Below are 20971 nucleotides of genomic sequence, written 5' to 3' on the forward strand. Positions count from 1 at the left end.
ACATACACACATACACACACACAGACGCACACACACACGCACGCACACACACACACACACACACACACACACACACACACACACACACACACACACACACACACACACACACACACACACACTTCAGCTTTGAGTGCCCGCCCACCTGTCATTACTCAGTACCTCTCCTTTCTTGGGGTTAATTACATGGACAATAATTCCTCGGTTCCCCCAGCTTTTCTCCAACAGGTAGTGATTTTGGAGGCTTTCTCCAGGATAGATGGTTTTGTTCAAGAAAGTCCATGAAAGCTTTTTCGCCCCATGGATCTCCAAAGTCCCTCCGGTACCTACGCCAATATATTTGCGGCCAAAATAGCTGTGCTCCTGATCAGTATCATCTGACCTGAGAACAGCAGTGCAGAGAAGTCATTTTGAAAATTAACAAATATACGACAGGTATATGACAGCTCTTGGAGAGCATAAGTTAATACTACTGCATTACAGTTTCGTAAAAGCTTGTCATTGGTAAGACTGAACAATTCCATGTGGTAGTGGAAATACAGATATTCAAATCAAATAATGCATTGGGAAATGGGTCAGCCTGGTTCAGGGTTGTCACTATCAATATTTTTTAGAATGGACATTTTTATTGATGATTCCATTGCTGAATAGAATATTCTGATAAAGACTGATTCTGCATTTTTTCTGATTACTGCTCATTAACGGAATGTTGTTCTTTATTTGGGAATGTTTATTGATGAAACAAAACCAAATAAACAATAATAAAGCAATATCCCATGAGCGGGAATTATGTACTCACCAACGCTTTTGAAACAGAGCTACTGTACTAATTGGCTACTGATTATTGTGAAGGGTTACAACACAAAAGTTTGATATACACTTCTGAGGCTTTTTCAGGTTTATCTTGCAGGTTATTCGTAATAACTGCTATCAGTGAGTATTTTTGTAAAAGATTAAACTTTTACTTACTGACGGAAAATTTGGAAAGTTGTTTTTCAAAGCAAAATCAAAGCAAATGGATGTGATGGATGGATAGATGGAAGGGATGGATAGATGGATGGATGGATGGATGGACGGACGGAAATACAATCAGTTTTTATGGAGGACAATCGTTTTTTATGGAGGACTACAGAAACCCCAGAATATTTCCTTTTGTGAAGTTGATATCAGACGATTTGAACAATTTGAACTTAAATAATGTCTTTAAATGACTAATTGACCGTCAAAAACGTTGTCTATTCATTTTAGGATTAATTAATTAACACCTCAACCTGGCTTCTGTTTTTCAACTTTATCTTACTGCAAACATTTATTTCCAAAGACTTACAAAACTGGAAGACTTAAATAAAAGCCTCAACATCAGTTAATGGGTGAAATTGACAATGATTTTTGTCATTCATTCACCAATCAATCTTTTCTATTGGGTATAAACATGTTGCATATACATACTGTATATATGAATTCTAGTTTGAGTACTGTGAGATACCATTCCCTATGTTGCATTTTTCATTGTTTTTGCAATATTTATTTTTTCCTTCTTCAATATTTTTGTTCTTTTACCTTGTAATATCTTGTATTAATATTTTAATGGACCATGTGTCACGAGCGGATGGTGGAAATGGAGCAGGGCGACCAAGTGCAACTTGGACCAGGGTTTATTGGAGAACTCAAAACGCAAACTGACACGACTTAACAAAACAATAACTTGAGTGACTGACCGGGCCGTGAAACAGGAAGACAGCAGGACATGACGTCAGCAACAGGAACCAAAAAGACATCGTGACACTAACACACAACAACAGACAAGCAATGATCCGCCAGGGAGTGACACACAGACAGGACTTAAATACAAGACAGGTAACAAGAGGCAGGTGAGAATGATCACACTGAGCACACAGGAGGGGAGGGGCGAGCACACAGACAGAAACCACGGACATGAGCACACAGGAGGGGCGAGTCGTGACAGAACCCCCCCACAAGGGACGGCTCCCGACGTCCCAAAAAAGAAAAAAAAAAAAAAACTGTCCAACAAGGGGCGGGAGGGAACGGGGAGGCAGCCGCACTTCACACGCCGCCGAAGACCGACTGGGTGACGGCCTCTGGATCTGCGCCGCCGGAACTGGTGACGGCGGCAGCATCCGCGCCGTCGGAACTGGGTCGGCCGTGCGTCGGCCGTGCGTCTTGCGCCGCTGAAAGCAGAGTGGGTGACGGCCGCTGGATCCGCGCCGCCGGAACTGGTGGCAGCCGCAGCATCCACACCGTCGGAACTGGGTCAGGGTGGTGGCCGCACGTCACACGCCGCCGAAGGCCAACTGGGTGACGGCCGCTGGATCCACGCCGCCTGAACTGGTGGCGGCCGCAGCATCCGCGCCATCGGGACTGGGTCGGGGGGCGACCGTGCGTCATGCGCTGCTGAAGGCCACTGGGTGACGGCCGCTCGATCCGCGCCGCCGGAACTGGTGGCGGCCGCAGCATCTGCGCCGTTGGATCTGGGTTGAGGGGCAGCTGTGCATCTTGCGTCGCTGGAACTGGGTCGGGTGGTGGCCACTCGTCACACGCCGCCGAAGGCCGACTGGGTAACGGCCGCTGGATCCGCGCCGCCGGAACTGGTGGCGGCCACAGCATCTGCGCCGTCGGAACTTGGTCGGGGGGCGGTCGTGCGTCTTGCGCCGCTGGAGCCCAGCTCTGTGGCGACCATGCAGCAGTTGCGGGAGCCGGCAACGGTTGGTCCAAGCGCTGGTCGCTGAATTGGTCGGATCATTCTGTCAGGATTCGGAGTGTGGAAATGGAGCAGGGCGACCAAGTGCAGCTTGGACCAGGGTTTATTGGAGAACTCAAAACGCAAACTGACACGACTGAACAAAACAATAACTTGAGTGACTGACCGGGCCGTGAAACAGGAAGACAGCAGGACATGACGTCAGCAACAGGAACCAAAAAGACATCGTGACACTAACACACAACACGCAACAACAGACAAGCAACAGACAAGCAATGATCCGCCAGGGAGTGACACACAGACAGGACTTAAATACAAGACAGGTAACAAGAGGCAGGTGAGAATGATCACACTAATCATGAGCACACAGGAGGGGAGGGGCGAGCACACAGACAGAAACCATGGACATGAGCACACAGGAGGGGCGAGTCGTGACACCATGCCTTGATTGATTGATTGATTAATTAAATATTTAATTAATTCTTGACTTAAGCCTACCTTCCAAACAGAGAAATGGTAAGGTTGCCCTTGTAAGGACAGTCTGGACTTCCAATGTGCAGTTCCCCCTTATTTCCAATTAGAATGTGTTTTGTCCGAAGAAGAATGGGCCGGTTGGTGTCAGCAATCACTAATTTCCCTAAACATGTGAGGGACACAAGTAAAGAAGAGACAAGAGGGAGAGGGGAAAACAGTATTTAAACCTTGGATTTTCTTTGCAGCTCTATTGCCCTCAGACACCATTTATGACCATCAGTACAGGCTGTGAGCACACATGCATCTATTTTACCACATTAGCTCTTGCTTTTACTACGTTAGATTCTTTGATCATTGAGAAGACCTTGGCCTATAACACATTTTATGGATTACATAATAGCAAAGCATGTTTTTACCTTTAAAGTTCTTTGACTCTGAGGCACCTATTAGGAAGCTGCTTAAATCTTAAATCAAGCGATTTACCATGGTACAAAACTCTTTAAAGTAATCCCAGGAGGTGCAAGTTTATGAGCATACTAATCACCATTTATAGGAGAAAAGTCAGAGGATCAGCGATAAGAAGCAACATTTCTCAGTCATGCATGGTTATGACTAGTCACGTCGTATTCAATTGAGGGCAACTGGCCGAGGTTCCTCTAACAGGATTTATTTTGTTCAGTTCACAACACGTCCCACAAAAATGAAAACTAACATTCACATAGAATCCAAATTACCGTATTGGCCCGAATATAAGACGGTCTTTTTTGCATTGAAATAAGACTGAAAAAGTGGGGGTTGTCTTACATCCGGGGTCTAGACATTATACCTATTCACAACGCTAGATGGCACCAGATATCTTCAAAGCGAATGCTGAACTTAACTCCCCAGGCCAAAGCGAACCCCTGTCACGAAGAATAAAATAGCGGTAGCAGTTTGCATTATTTTATTGCAATGTTTTTCCTGATTCAGATTTGTTTCAAGACTACAGTTACAGTTAGACTTTACTTTGATGGTTAATGCAGTTATTGCAATTTAGTTGTTTTATCACAGTAGATTGTTTTTTTACATTTCAAAAACCAGAAGCCATTCATTTACAAATGTGATTGCACTTTAGTTTACATATTTAAATGTTCAGATATTAAGATGTGATAGACAGTTTTTGCATGATTTGAATGAGGCAAAATAACATGCTTTTTCTCTTGAATATCGTATTTTTCGGACTAAAAGTCGCTCCGGAGTACAAGTCGCATCAGCCATAAAATGCACAATAAAGAGGAAAAAAACATACAGTGCCTTGCGAAAGTATTCGGCCCCCTTGAACCTTTCAACATTTCGCCACATTTCAGGCTTCAAACATAAAGATATAAAATTTTAATTTTTTGTCAAGAATCAACAAGTGGGACACAATCGTGAAGTGGAACGAAATTTATTGGATAATTTAAACTTTTTTAACAAATAAAATACTGAAAAGTGGGGCGTGCAATATTATTCGGCCCCCTTGCGCTAATACTTTGTAGCGCCACCTTTTGCTGCAATTACAGCTGCAAGTCGCTTGGGGTATGTCTCTATCAGTTTTGCACATCGAGAGACTGGAATTCTTGCCCATTCTTCCTTGCAAAACAGCTCGAGCTCAGTGAGGTTGGATGGAGAGCGTTTGTGAACAGCAGTCTTCAGCTCTTTCCACAGATTCTCGATTGGATTCTGGACTTTGACTTGGCCATTCTAACACCTGGATACGTCTATTTGTGAACCATTCCATTGTAGATTTGGCTCTATGTTTTGGATCATTGTCCTGTTGGAAGATAAATCTCCGTCCCAGTCTCAGGTCTTTTGCAGACTCCAACAGGTTTTCTTCCAGAATGGTCCTGTATTTGGCTCCATCCATCTTCCCATCAATTTTAGCCATCTTCCCTGTCCCTGCTGAAGAAAAGCAGGCCCAAACCATGATGCTGCCACCACCATGTTTGACAGTGGGGATGGTGTGTTCAGGGTGATGAGATGTGTTGCTTTTACGCCAAACATATCGTTTTGCATTGTGGCCAAAAAGTTCGATTTTGGTTTCATCTGACCAGAGCACCTTCTTCCACATGTTTGGTGTGTCTCCCAGGTGGCTTGTGGCAAACTTTAAACGAGACTTTTTATGGATATCTTTGAGAAATGGCTTTCTTCTTGCCACTCTTCCATAAAGGCCAGATTTGTGCAGTGCACGACTGACTGTTGTCCTATGGACAGACTCTCCTACCTCAGCTGTAGTTATCTGCAGTTCATCCAGAGTGATCATGGGCCTCTTGGCTGCATCTCTGATCAGTCTTCTCCTTGTTTGAGATGAAAGTTTGGAGGGACGGCCGGGTCTTGGTAGATTTGCAGTGGTCTGATACTCCTTCCATTTCAATATAATTGCTTGCACAGTGCTCCTTGAGATGTTTAAAGCTTGGGAAATCTTTTTGTATCCAAATCCAGCTTTAAACTTCTCCACAACAGTATCTCGGACCTGCCTGGTGTGTTCCTTTGCCTTCATGGTTCTCTCTGCGCTTTAAACAGAACCCTGAGACTATCAAAGAGCAGGTGCATTTATACGGAGACTTGATTACACACAGGTGCATTCTATTTATCATCATCAGTCATTTAGGACAACATTGGATCATTCAAAGATCCTCACTGAACTTCTGGAGTGAGTTTGCTGCACTGAAAGTAAAGGGGCCGAATAATATTGCACGCCCCACTTTTCAGTTTTTTATTTGTTAAAAAAGTTTAAATTATCCAATAAATTTCGTTCCACTTCACGATTGTGTCCCACTTGTTGTCGATTCTTGACAAAAAATTAAAATGTTATATCTTTATGTTTGAAGCCTGAAATGTGGCGAAATGTTAAAAGGTTCAAGGGGGCCGAATACTTTCGCAAGGCACTGTATAAGTCCCACCGGAGTTTAAGTCGCATTTTGGGGGAAATTTATTTGAAAAAATCCAGCACCAAGAACAGACATGAACCAGCAACAACAGGCTAAACGATACGGTATGCTAACGTGACATAAACACAAACGAGGAGCTGAGAATGGGCCTGACGTAACATTAACAGTTATTCAAATAACTATAAAATAAATAGCACGTTTATCAAACCATCTGTGTCACTCCAAATCATTAAATCCATCGATCGAATTCGTCGTCCTTTCTGTAAACGTCGGACTCGTTGTCAGTTGCAGTTCAAATTATTCCACAGGCCCATATAATAATAATAATAATAATAATACATTTTATTTGTATAGCACCTTTCATACAAGAAATGCAGCTCAAAGCGCTTTACAACAATGAAAGAAAAACATGAATACATAAAAACAAAACATTAATGTATGCATACACAATTAATAAAGTGAGTTTAAAATAGGAGCACGCTTTAATAAAATAAAGAATATATCTTTAAGAAAAGGTAAAAAATAAAATAAAGATAAAGATAAAATTAGGCTTAAAATGAAATTTACAAAACGTAATTAGTTAAATGCTCGGGTAAAGAAATGAGTTTTAAGTTTTGTTTTGAAAATATCTAGCGACCTGGCCTCCCTGATACCTATTGGCAGTGTGTTCCATAGTTTGGGGGCGTAATTAACAAAGGCTGCATCACCGATCTTCTTTCTGCTGTTGCTGGGAGCCTCCAATAAACCAGCAGCAGATGATCGCAGGGTTCTTGGAGGTATATAGCTAACAAGAGAGTTTGCAATGTAGCTTGGTCCCTGCCCGTTGAGGGCTTTGTATAGAAGGAGAAGGATTTTAAAATCAATTCTAAATGTTACAGGAAGCCAGTGCAGAGCAGCTAGAACTGGTCTAATGTGCTCTCTCTTCTTGGTCCTGGTTAATAGGCGAGCTGCAGCGTTTTGGATGAGCTGAAGTCTATCAGTGGTTTTTTTCGGGAGACCAGTAAAGAGTGCATTACAGTAGTCAAGCCGGCTTGAAATAAAGGCATGAATCAGTTTCTCAGCATCATTTTGATTTATGAACGCTCTTACTTTGGCTATATTTCTAAGGTGGAAAAATGATGTTTTGGTCACCTTGTTAATGTGGGACCTGAAGCTTAGATCTGAATCTAAGATAACACCAAGACTTGTAACCTCGGATTTAATCCAGGGAGTTAATTTCATATAACAATATATAAACTATATATCAAATAACAATAATATGAACAACAATTTTATTGAACCATCCGTGTCACTCCAAATCATTAAATCCATCGGAATCTTGGTCTTGTGTCACTTGTGTCAAAAAAAAAAAAACACAGCTGTTGACGCCGGAACTACGTGCGCCCCTGACGTCAAACTAGATATATCTTATAAATGTAGTATAAACAAAAATTTTAACGAACCATCCGTGTCACTCCAAATCATTAAATCCATCGGAATATTCATCCTCTGTCAATAAAACAAAAACAAAAAAACAGCTGTTTACTCCAGACCTACGTGCGCCGCTGACGTCAGCCTCGTCGTCAGCCTCGTCGTCAGTTGCGGCTCCAATTATTCCACAGATCTACGTATATAACTATATTGTAGCGTTACCAAAGTACCAGGCAAGACGTGGGTTTGGTAAGCGGCTCTTTATTTCAGAAAACAAGAGCTCAACATATGTGTGTGTGCTCCAAGCAAGCGCCCTGGATCGCTCTTCCCGTGTCCCCCCCCCCCCCCGCTGCCTTCACGACCTCGCTAGACAATCGGAAACTACTGAAGTCTAACAACATACACGTTGCTACTCTAAATAAACTATATGTCAAATAACTATAACATAAATAACAAGTTTATCGAACCATCTGTGTCACTCCAAATCATTAAATCCCCTGACTCCGGAAGTCAGTGAATGGAACTCATTGTCAGTGAGGCTCCAATTATTCCACAGCCATAATGCGGTTTAAAGTGAAAATAACATGTGAAGTGATCAACTATACTAGTAAGTAAGTAATGTGTTAATGATCAGGTAAAAATTTGTGAATAATTTCACATATAATAATAATAATAATTCATTAAATTTGTATAGCGCTTTTCAAAAACCCAAAGACGCTTACAGGGAACAAGGCAAAGACATACATGAGGGGAGGGGGAGGGGGACGGGGAAGAAACAATTGGATAAAATTAAGAAGAGGAAACCAGTTATGGGTAGGGGAGGTCATGAGCTTGAGAGAAGAGGTACGTTTTTAGACGGGACTTAAATATGGGGAGTGTGGGTGAGTCACAGACAGACTGAGGGAGAGAGTTCCAGAGGAGTGATGTGCAGGAGAAGGCTCTGTCACCGAAGGATTTGAGTTTAGATTTTGGGACTGTCAGACGTGAAGTATTGGAGGATCGGAGGGGACGGTTGGGGCAGTAGGGGACAAGGAGGTCGGATAGGTAAGTGGGAGCCAGGTGGTGAAGGGCTTTGAAGGTGAGGAGGAGTATCTTGAAGATGATACGCTCCTTAATGGGGAGCCAGTGAAGAGAGTGGAGAACAGGAGTGATGTGTTCATGGGACCGAGTGTGGGTAAGGAGGCGGGCAGCAGAGTTTTGGACTAGTTGAAGTCTATGGAGTGAGTGAGCAGTGATTCCAGTGAGAAGGGAGTTGCAGTAGTCAAGCCAGGATGAGATGAAGGCGTGGATGAGGGATTCAGCGGCAGGGAGAGAGAGGCAGTGCCGGATTTTGGCGATGCGTCGGAGGTGGAAGTAGGAGGTCTTGACAACTGAGCTAACATGAGGGTGGAAGGACAGTGTGGGGTCAAAAATAACACCAAGGTTGCGTGCCAGAGGGGAGGGAGTGATGTTTGAGGAGTCAATGGTGAGTGTGATGGATCCAGTTTTATTACGGGAGGATTTAGTGCCTATGAGGAGGAGCTCTGTTTTGTCACTGTTGAGTTTGAGAAAGTTGTGGGTCAGCCATGTTTTTATTGTAGAGATGCAGGTTTCAAAGTGGGTGAGGGAAGGGTTACGGGTTGGTGTGGTACGTATATAGATCTGGGTGTCATCAGCGTAGCAGTGCAAGTCCAGATTGAGTTTGCGGATGACAGTACCAAGGGGAAAGAGGTAACAGATGAATAGGAGGGGGCCAAGAACTGAGCCTTGGGGGACCCCTTGTGTAACTGGGGAGAGGATGGATGTGTGACCGGAGAGAGAGATGAACTGGTTTCTGTTGGTGAGATAGGAGGTGAGCCAGTCGAGTGCAGTGCCCTCAACACCTAGTTGGCGCAGCCTTTGGAGGAGGATGGAATGGTTCACAGTGTCAAAGGCTGCGCTAAGGTCAAGTAGTAGTAGGATGTTGAGGGCACCAGAGCAGAAATGAGGAGATCGTTGGTGACTTTAACAAGAGCTGTTTCGGTGCTGTGAAGTGGGCGGAATCCGGACTGGAAGGGTTCATAGAGGTTGTTGGACTGGAGATGGGTGTGGAGTTGGGCGGAGACAATGCGTTCAAGGGTTTTGGAAAATAATGAAAGGTTGGAGATGGGATGGTAGTTGGAGAGGTTGAGTGGGTCCAAGGTGGGCTTTTTGAGGATGGGGAGGATGGCTGCAAGTTTATAGACAGTGGGAAAGGGGCCAAGGGATAGAGACTGATTAAAAAGGGTGGTGAGGTGAGGGAGGAGGACAGGGAGGCAGGCCTTAGTTAAGGTTAAGAGCATGTGGTTGTCTTGGATGCGGTAATGATGTCTAGGATGGTGGAGGAGTCGACAAGGGAGAAGGCAGTGAGAGAGGGGAAGGGCGGGAGGTCAGGAAGGGGGGGCAGGAGAGCAGGGGAGATGGGGGAGGAGGAGTTATTGATGGTGTCGGTCAGAGAACTGTTGATTTGGGCGATTTTGTTGTTAAAGTTGACAAGGAAGGAGTTACAGAGGGCGGGTGAGGAGGGTGGCTTGGTGGCCGGTGGCTGGAGCAATTTGTTGACGGTGGAGAACAGTATGCGGGGGTTCCGGTTGGTGTTATTAATGAGAGATGAGAAGTAAGCAGATTTGGCAGCAAGAAGAGCATCACGATAGGAGGAGATGTGTTGTTTGAAGGTTTCGGCATGGACGGTGAGGCGGGTTCTTTTGTAGAGGCGTTCAAGTTGACGGCCAGTTTGTTTCATGGAGCGGAGTTCCGGGGTGTACCAAGGGGCAGAGTTAGTGAATGTAACAGAGGAAGTTTTCCAGGGGGCTAGGGAATCAAGGGAGTCAGAAAGGATGTTGTTGAGCATTGTGGCAAGGTCATCAGGGGAGGAAGAAGTGGGGTCGGAGGGAAGGGCAGAGGATAAGAGCTGGCAAAGCGTGATTGGGTTTACAGTCTTGATGTTGCGGTAGGAGATGGTGCGTTTTGTGGAATTATGAGGCAAGGGTAGAGGGGCGGAGAAGAGGATGCAGAGATGATCTGACAGTGGAAAGGTGAGAGGACGGGGGTTGGATGTGAGTGGAAAGGAGGAGCATACTATATCCAGCGTGTGGCCTTTGGTGTGGGTGGGGAAGTTGATGTGCTGGGTGAGATGAAAGCAGTCCAGAAGGGAGATGAAGTCAGATGTCAGTGGAGCAGTTGGCTGGTCGATGTGGATGTTGAAGTCACCGATGAGTAGGAGGCGATAGGAGACTGAGGATACGATGGTGAGGAGTTCAGAGAGTTCAGAAAGAAAAGACGGATGTGACTTTGGGGGGCGGTAGATAAGAACAGCACTAGTAGAGTTGGGGAGGGAAAAAGCGAGATATTCAAAGGATGAAATAGATGGGAGGTTGAGGTCCAATTCAGTGATGGGTAGGGACCGCTTATGGAGGACAGCAATCCCACCTCCTCGCCCAGAGAGGCGGGGTTTGGCGATGTAGCTGTAGTTGGACGGAGTGGCTTGGTTGAGAGAAAAATAGTCCAGGGGCTGTTGCCATGTTTCACAGAGAAGGAGCAGATCCAAATTATTGTCCAATAGTAGTTCGAAAATAACTAGTGATTTGTTGGAGAGGGAGCGACAGTTCAGCAGCGCGAGGGAGATGGATGAAGGAGCTGGGGTGGGGGAGCGGAGATTGTCGAGGTTGACAGTACGGGAGGTGGGGGTGACAGGGGGGCGAGAGGTAGTCCAGAAAGAGGGGATAGGTGAGCCATCAGGGAAATGTCGGTTAAAAGATAGTCCGGAGCTACGGTGGATGTAGCGGCGACGGCGGAGGATCCCAGCCTTGCTGGCAGCTGAGGCAGCAGCAGCAGGGAGACATTGATTATTGTTGAGATGATGAAGATCAGCAGCAGTGTAGACAAATGGACGAGAAGTTGGTGGAATGGAAGCCCGGAGTAGCAGAAGTGATAATTCATGGAGGAGATGAGACGTGACAGCAGCTGGGAATAATCCAGATAAAATGGTAGAAATGGCTAGTAGCTGGTTAGCTAGAAGTTGGTAGGCAGTGAAGTGCATGGAAGCAGCAGTGGACCGAGTCGTGATGTTGGTGGAGTGGGTGGTGGTGTTGGTCAATCCCGACTGTACCTGTGCAAACGGCACGCCCCAGTGTGTCATGGCGGCACACAGCCGAGCCACGACCGGCGAGCTCGCAGCGAGCGGGTGCTCCCCCCGAGGACACCGGCCAAGTGGCCAGAGAGTTGGGTTGAAGCCGTTTGCCGAGCCAAGAGCAAGCAGCTACAGGCTCAGAGCCGGGAGGTAGGTGGTGGGTTGGCTAGCTGGCTAGCGTAGCTCGTAGTCATTGGGAGCGGGAACAGAGAGGTGCGAGCAGAGCTCCAGAGATACGCAGTGGGCAGGTGAAAAGGCGAGAAAAAAAAAAGAAAAAAAAAAATATATATATATAAAACATATAAGCCGCACCTGAGTATAAGTTGCCCCCCCACCCAAACTATTAAAAAAAAACACGACTTATAGTCCGAAAAATACGGTATATTGTTATAATCATTTGTTTCAGATGTACTGTAATTATTTTCTGTATAAAAATTAAATTTGGTGTTCAAAAAGTATTTTTTCAAACTTGAGTCTTGAAAAAGAGGGGGTCGTCTTAAAATCAGAGTCGTCCTATATTCGGGCCAATACGGTAGTTGGTAACTAAAGTGATGATGCAGCAATGCAGACATTATTGTTTTAAAGCAGATTTAAGAATGACCTTGGTACTTCTGTTGCATCGAAAACAATGCTACTCCACAGATTAAAAACAAAGGGTAAAAATGGATTGGTTTGCCTCACCTCCGTTAAGAATTTCAATGGAGTGCACAGTCGCGGAAGTTGTGAGGAGGACCTTCCTGCCATAACTGATGACAACACGATGATGTTTACTATGTCCCGGCATCCATGGCTTCAGCCCTGGTTCTTTGTCAGGACACACTGAAAGAGTATGACGGAGGGAACAACAGCTATATTTACCGTAATTCACAGAACCATAGGAGTTATAATACCATAGCGCCATTTCTTCATCTATATTAGCTGCACTATTAGGTTTTGCTCTGAAATCTCGCAGTGCACAGTCTGGATTTTCAGATTTCCAGCCCAAACATACAATAAATTACTAGGAAGAAATATAAAGTTAAAGTTAAAGTTAAAGTCCCAATGTTCGTCACTTACACACCTGGGTGTGGTGAAATTTGTCCTCTGCATTTAACCCATCCCCATGTGATTTTAATCCATCCCCTGGGGGAGAGGGGAGCAGTGAGCAGCAGCGGTGCCGCGCTCGGGAATCAGTTGGTGATCTAACCCCCCAATTCCAACCCTTAATGCTGAGTGCCAAGCAGGGAGGCAATGGGTCCCATTTTTATAGTCTTTGGTATGACCCGGCGGGGTTTGAACCCACAACCTTCCAGTCTCAGGGCGGACACTCTACCACTAGGCCACTGAGCTTATATTGCATAATGTCACATAATCTTACATTATAAAAGTCCATCAATATTTAAACAATTCCTTCCGGATTCGACCGTTAAATATTGCTCAGAAGAGTAGCTAACAGTAAATCATGAAGTACTGTTCAACTAAATTGGGGAAAATATATGTAATTTAATTTTAAGTCAGTACAATACAATTTGTGTCTGTTGCCTGAAACCACTGAGTCTCACTGTATAAATGTTGCATCTCTCCAGTTGAGTTTCAATTTTGTGATCAGTGTGAGTGGTTGCCCCATCTCCCTGCCGCCAAATAGACACATCAATGGCATTTACTGGTTTGGGCTTTCCAATGTCAAATAGATTTCCCAGTGGAGTTACCATGTATTGATAAGAAGCAAGGTGCAAATGGATTTTTATCTGCTGTGTGCAAAGAATGCCTGTTTAGTTGTGACAATGAAGCCAGTATTCCATTATTCTATCTTTTAGGAGAGTATATACACACACACACACACACACACACACACACACACACACACACACACACACACACACACACACACACACACACACACACACACACACACACACACACACACACACACACACACACACAAACACAAACACACACACATGCACACACACACATAAACACACACACGTGGGTCAAATCTGAGCATTTTTCATCCATTGCTGTCTGATTATCTGGTCTCTAAAAGAACGTTTTCTAAAAATTTCTCCTCTCCGATTTTATTGTAAACAGAAAACAGAACAGTAGCCAATTAGGAAGTTACCTGAAGATGTTGCCAAACACAAATAGAGGAGTGCTGGAGGGGTTTAGGAGGTTGTGTAACATATCTGTCATGTCATTCACCACAGTAAAAATTGTGTTTCCAACCACAATATAATTAGCAGACAGTCAGCCTAGCTCCCTCAAGTTCTTCTTCTACGACAATTCTTGCCTCTTGTTTGTATTTTCCAGGCAGTCTAGATGACCTGCAGCACCACTGTGCCTCTCACAAACCAGTCTTGGTACAATGCTGGACATCGTTATACTGTATGTGTGTGTGTGCTGTGTTGGTCATCATGAATACTCCACACGTTATAAAAGCAGTATGAATAAATTGAGATTTTTTTTCCTTGTTATGTGTGGCATCACATTTCAAAACTCAATTGAGCTGTCAAAACTAGGGGTGTAAATCGCGGGTTTTGTCACGATACGATATCATATCGATACAAAGAAACACGATACGATATTTGCCGATATCTTAAAGCCTGCTGTGATTCATTCACGATACATCACGATATAGTGCTCTACGATCGATATAGAACAATATCCTGATTTATAACAATTCATACGCAAAATCAACAAGCTACTGCAAACTCTTTATTTAGGAAATTACAAAGTGCTTCCAAACGAATGACTTGAAGCCCAAAGGGGAGCGAATTTCCTCGTCTTCTTGGACACTAGCCATAGCACTAGCCCAGGAGCCGCGTAGTTGTCGGCTCCCCTTTCACGTGCCTGCTCTGCTCACAACACAACACGCCGCGCACTGCTCCCGGAAAGAGGAAGCAAGCAACAATGAACTGGATTTCAAAATAAAGTCGCGTCTAATGTCCGAGGTCAAAAACGGGCGATATAGATCGATGTTTACGTTTAGCATCGATGCCAACAAATCGTAGAGCATTATATCGATTAATCGATGTGTATCGATGAATCGTTACACCCCTAGTCAAAACCTATGTTTACCCGCTATATTAGGCAGAACCATCAGTTGGCAGAGTTTACTATGTCAAGATTCAAAGGAATGCAGGGGAGGCTCAAATAGTGAAAACTACATGCATTTGGTTTTAATCATTGTAATCACAACAGGCTTTTGTCATCAGCTTTTTGTGAGCATGTTGTTGTTAAATCTGTTCTTAGTAAACTTAAGAATATTGGCGAGATGAGGTCGTTTAGTACAGTCGGCAGACTGTGATTTATGGACACACCAGCTGTCCTTCAATTTAAAAAAAATTCTAATTATTAGTCACTGTGTAACTGATAGGAAAACACTAATCTAGCTTGCATTTCCTCTGCAGGGCATGTGGGATGACAATTTTTACGTGACCATTGTATCAAGACATCAAGAAAAGCTGTGTCTAAAATTACATTGTTCACAGAGAGAAACAGGAGGGAGGGAGACCTCTGCAAAGTAGATATTATGTTTGAACTATGAGTAAATGAGTAACTGTAGGGAACCCATTAAAATTTCAATTACTTTGATAATACAAAAAAGAGTGTAAAGCAGTAATTCTCAACTGGTGGTGTTTGAAGCCATCTTAACTTGTGTTTTGTGGTATTCATGGTTCAGGTTTTCATTTGTCTTTTGAGTTTGACTTAATTGACGTTGCCAGGTTTCACCACACCCTCATATTGAGTATATTGTGTGTGCTATGTTGGGGTGTATGGTTGAGTGTGTCATAAAGAGTAGGTCTTTATGAAAACATGAACTATCTATTGAATTTTTTTTTTTAAATGTTTGCACTAGGGCTGTGGACTCGGTCGGATTTTTGCACCGAGTCCGAGTCTGAGTCCGGCCTCTTGACCATGAGTCCGAGTCCGAGTCTGAGTCCGAGTCCGGCTGTCCATTTTTTCTGTTAATTCATGTGACTGCTTAGTCTTTATTCAAGGCTAATTTAGATCAAAATCTAAATAATTACAATAGTTTTGTGATGGCTTTCTCTTATTAAACATATAAACGAATACAATAAACAGATACTTTCAAGTTTTAATCATTAATTACACCATTATAGCTCAGACATTTATCTAAACACAAATAATTAGTGACGACCCCTTATTTGGAAAGCGAAAAACCCATGTCGTACGGCGTCAGCACTATGTTGTTTTCAATAAAAACATGAAGAACTCACGTTTGCGTCAGTCAATTTTAATTTTTATAAAGGATTATTCTCATTTGATGCCTTTAAATTCATCCGCGTTCTGCCATTGAAGCGGGGTGCATTCAAAGACCAGTCGTACAGACGGAACACTCATTCACTTCACCAAAACGCAACAATATAATTACGTGAGCTCTTTGCATAAACCTCGATGCAAAGAAACTCCTCTTTTTGGGTACAGGCTACAAGGAGTATATATTACAAAGGAGACTTTATACTTAATTGTGATCATCATTCATCCATCCATCCATTTTATTTTATTACTCAGGTATTTTCAAAGCAAATTAATATTGTTGCATTTATTAATTTGCTTTAACATGACAGCGCAATATAATTAAAAGCTGACACGATAGCAATGTCAAACGTGTTCATTTAAGAAAAAGCCACACGTTTTGTGATCAAATCTTTCATAACAAGAATGATTTGAGTGAATTGATTTTACAATTTTTATCCCCCCTCCCCGCCATCTGTCACTTTGCTTGGGACAAAAGGAGCCTTCAGAACTGAAATTTCTTCTCAATTATTCATTCAAATCAATTCACTCAAATCATTCTCGTTATGAAAGATTTGATCACAAAACGTTTCCGTCTGTACGACTGGTCTTTGAATGCACCCCGCTTCAATGGCAGAACGCGGATGAATTTAAAGACATCAAATGAGAATAATCCTTTATAAAAATTAAAATTGACTGACGCAAACGTGAGTTCTTCATGTTTTTATTGAAAACAACATAGTGTTGACGCCGTACGACGCCGTACGACATCGGTTTTTCGCTATAATTCGGTATAATTCGAGGTAGTCCACCCTCACCCAAAGTTAAGGTTTCATGGGAATATTATTGTCATAATTGTCTGGACCATATATGATAATTGTTTAATGGTAGTTATTGATAGATCTTGAAGATGTCAAGTTATAGGTGCATAAGACTATGTTGTTCATGCATATAGCACGTTCATTGTAAGAGGGGAAGAGATGTTGTGTATTTTGGGCTAACTCAAATTCCGTAGTAGAAAACCCCCGGAAGTGGGATGGGCATTCTGTGTTGTTCTGGTACGCCCTGTGAACGCACTGTGAGTAAGGAATAAAGCAGTTATCATTCACGTCGTTGTCCGACCTATTCCTGCTATCTAAGACCCTGGAAAATAGTAAGGATATAACATATATCACGGGTCATTACGACGAGTTTGGTGGAGTTTTTACTGCTTCTTCCAACTCCTACCGCGCTGACTGTAACCTGACACTCTCTGGCTGCGTCTTGCCTCTTTCTTTTATTGTCGGACTCGGTGGACTCGGTCAAAATCAGCACCGAGTCCGAGTCCGGCAAAAATGACCGAGTCCGACCGAGTCAGAGTCCCCGAGTCCGAACCGAGTCCACAGCCCTGGTTTGCACAACGGCTCTGATTGAGACTTCCCTCTCCCTAGTCGCTTCGTGCTGCTCCTCCTGGGGTATCCCAAATCGTTTTCAAGCCAGCTGAGAGACAGTCTCTCCAGCATGCCCGGGTCATACTTAAGGCCTTCGCCTAATGGGACACGCCCTGAACAACTCACCAGGGAGGCATTCAAATTTGGGCTGGCAAGAGTTTGAACACATAGACATACATAGAATTGACTAAAAATGCCGTTTACTCGCCATTGGGAGAGTGAAGCCATCTTAAGTTGCCAATCTCTATACCTGTGCAGTCAGTGTTTTCATCAAAAAAAATATGTCGTCAGTAACATTGGCAATATAAAATGGCTCCCCTGTGGCTTCAGGCACAAGGGGCCTATTGTTAGTCCATGATGCACCAGTCAGTCTACATTTGGAAATTAATGCACTCACAGAGTAGTGCATGGGCGTCAATGTGAATTTCAGCGTCCCTTATGTATATGTCCGTGTTTGAAGACTGGGCGAGATAGCATCCATCAAACTCTATGGAAATGTAATTAGAGAAATGATCGCTCTAAATCTCTCGCATGCAGACATTTCCACCAATTTGTTCTAATTTGGGCTACAGCAAGGATGTGGTGTGATGAGTGTGAGGAGATTTTCTGCACATCACAAGTTCTGCACACAAATGCTGTGTCCAAATTCACAGGCTCCAAAGGCCATTGCAAAGGCTGGGTTCTTTGCAGCCCTGGAAGCTCTGCCTCTGTTGACCGTATAAGCCATGGTGAATTTGGACAGGCGAATTTGCTGGGTACAAATGAATGGGCAGCGTCCTTCAACGTCCTTCAGCTCTAGTGACCAGTGACTAGGCGAAGACGCAGAGTTCCAAATATTTTATTTTGATTTATATGGGGTCTCCTGTGTTTGGTCCCTTCATCTATTTGTAAAGAGTAACCCTACCAGGGGCTTTGTGCAAATTATCTTCAAGGAACATTGGGGAGCACATACGTACGTCGCCACCACTGAAAGGTGATGGATCAAGGAGCACAACATTCTCTCCATAACAAAAATAACTGTTTGAATATTGCTGAAGTATGGTTTTGACTATTGATTATGTAGTCTTTTATGTACCCTTAACTCACCTATTCTATTTAGAAATACTTGAGGTAGTGAAAATTCCACAACTCACATGCTTCGATGGTAGGGAACAGCAGAGCTGCAACAAACACAAAACATGTCTTCATCTCTCTCGGCTTCCCACTGAACAACCTCATGCCAGAGGCCTTAAGGTTGTTTCGGACCTCCCACTGGACTGCAGATGAAGTGGAGTTCACAGGGAGTGGTAATCAAAAAAATCTGAAAAAGAAAATATGCAAAGAGAATTTCACATGACATGCACATCTTTAAAAATCTAGACTCTATTTAGACATAGCTTGACCTGAGATTCCAGCACAACAGCACAATTCTTTTAATTTTAGCATTTATGATGATTAACCTTTTACTAAAAATTTCAAGGGATGTGACTTGGCTTTTGTCTTACATTTTAATTATGTGCCACAATTTGACCTAACATATTGCTCGGTCACTAAATTACACCCCATTATAAGGTTTTGAAATAAAAAATGATTTAACTCATAAAATTGGAGGCTTTTTGATTATGGTAGATTTATCCTGAATACAGATGTGTAGAAATAACTCAGCATCACCAATTGCCCACTGAACGGGTTAACTGCTAGAATAAAAAGCTCACCTGCAGACTTCTATTAGTAAATAAATGGCAGAATCTTTGTGCCGCGTAGCCCAACCTTAGTTGTAGTATTTAATTAGCCTATACAGGCATTTGGGGAGATCACTGAGGGAAAATGAGCGCAAAGAAACACTATAATGTTCAAGATTTGAAAAAAAAAAAATAATTAGCTATCTATTTCATTTTTTCATTATTGTGACTTAGTATGCTGTCGTATGCTGGTGATAGGGAAAAAGCTGATCGGTGATTTTAGTCCATGGAAAGGCCTTGTTTTGGATGAGGATAGAGGAGTGGTGGAGGTCTAGCTGAACCGGTCGGGGCATATCGGTCAGAAAAGTCAATAATATGAAACAGTGATTCCCTGGTCTATCTGTGAGTTGTGTGATTTATCTTTGAGAGTGTGACTCAGTTAAATGCTGAACTGAAGTCAAACAACTGATCTATGTCATTATTATCAATGTGAGAGAGTGTTATGCACTGTGGGAGTCCAGGGTGAGCAAATGTTCTAGACTTGTTTTTTTTCTTTCTGAGCTTCAATGTTTGGAATATTAAAAATATCAAATGTGAGATCAATAATTTGTGAAAATGATGTCTATACACATATTACCCTGTATCATTTCCACCAGAAAGCATTCCAGGTTTCAGATCCGAGTCGCACTAGAATTTGTGTTTTTCTTGGCAAAGCCCCAATTGTTGAAGATATTTAAATTGTGGTAAAAGTAGATTTAACAACGTCATTTGTGGAATAGAAGTACAAGGGTGACTTTGAACAGTCTGAGTTCAATGAGTTCACATTACCACCTGACAAAATGAGGCAAATGGGTAACGCGATCAAACAAAAAGGTTTGAGTCCTTGAGACACACTGTCAAATAATTGATCCACTATATAATGTAAAATGTAATAATCCCTGTAGTTTGAAAAGCCTTATTCTGCAAATGTGGAAGATCTGAAATGCTTTTGATTCTTTATTCTTTATACTCCCTTCGACTACACCTAGCCAATGTGACTACATTATTGTGACTCTACTGTCTTAACTGATTGCAACTAGATATACGTATGTGCCAAGAGTGTCATAGAAAGGAATATGCCAAGCCAGGAGGAAAGGTTACAGCGACACAATGGCCTAGCTCAAATCCCCTATCTCATTATATGTGCCAAACAGGCCTAATCTAAAGGCAACATAAATTCAAACATGTAAAATTGGTGTTCGAACTGGTTCAGTCTGTGGAAATTTCCAGAAGTCAAAGTCCATACTGCTAGTATGTAGGCTATGTATGTATTTAGACTTTGTGTAAAATATTTTTGTATGCAAGGCGTATGTATCCTACAGCTGTGAAATAACAAGTCAATCAAGTCATCAATGCGCATGATGCCTGAGCATAACTAAACTCAACTTTATTTTTGAGCACTTTGACAACCACAGCTGTACAAAAGTGCTTTACATAGGCTCAAACATAAATCATACATAAAATACCAATACAAATAAAGTAATAAATAAATACACTATATCAATAAATGTGTTTTTTGTCTAATTAAAACATAAATTACAAGAAGAGTTCCCTTCCTTTTGCATGCAAAGACATCACTTGGTATGTGGTGGCCAGTGGAAATATGGGTGTTTTGGCATTGGGCAATTTCTATAAAGCAAATAATGTAGTGTTCAGTGATGTCTATTAATGATTATTATTATAATGCTGTTATTTTGTTGACACGAATGGACTTACAACAGTCATTCACAAGTACCCGAGAATGGAGCTTTTAGATGAACTAACTCTCACCATTTGACATGACAGAATGAAAGTTGATTTAGCCATTGTTTGATGACTGAGTGCCTATTGTGCCACTTTTGAGGTGAAGATGTATCAAATGAAGCACTAGTGAAACTTCTTATTATGTTTATAATGCACTGACCACGACTTGAAGGCCCTGCAGCGCATAGTGAAAACGGCTAGTAAGACTATAGAGGCTTTGC

General features: G+C 42.8%; 1 protein-coding gene across 1 annotated transcript in view; it reads right to left on the reverse strand.

The window, feature by feature from the left end:
• Window positions 1-20971, reverse strand: part of LOC119120154 (cell migration inducing hyaluronidase 1) — a 202252-nt gene that overhangs the window by 92896 nt on the left and 88385 nt on the right. The window contains exons 2-5 of the mRNA XM_037246786.1: window positions 18441-18607; window positions 12320-12457; window positions 3218-3356; window positions 146-382 (exon numbers count right to left, since the gene is read on the reverse strand). Of these exons, the coding sequence (XP_037102681.1) occupies window positions 146-382; window positions 3218-3356; window positions 12320-12457; window positions 18441-18525 (599 nt within the window). The 5' untranslated portion in view covers window positions 18526-18607. The remainder of the gene's footprint in view (window positions 1-145; window positions 383-3217; window positions 3357-12319; window positions 12458-18440; window positions 18608-20971) is intronic.

This window comes from Syngnathus acus, chromosome 3, assembly GCF_901709675.1.
Source record: "Syngnathus acus chromosome 3, fSynAcu1.2, whole genome shotgun sequence".
Taxonomy (NCBI): Eukaryota; Metazoa; Chordata; class Actinopteri; order Syngnathiformes; family Syngnathidae; genus Syngnathus; species Syngnathus acus.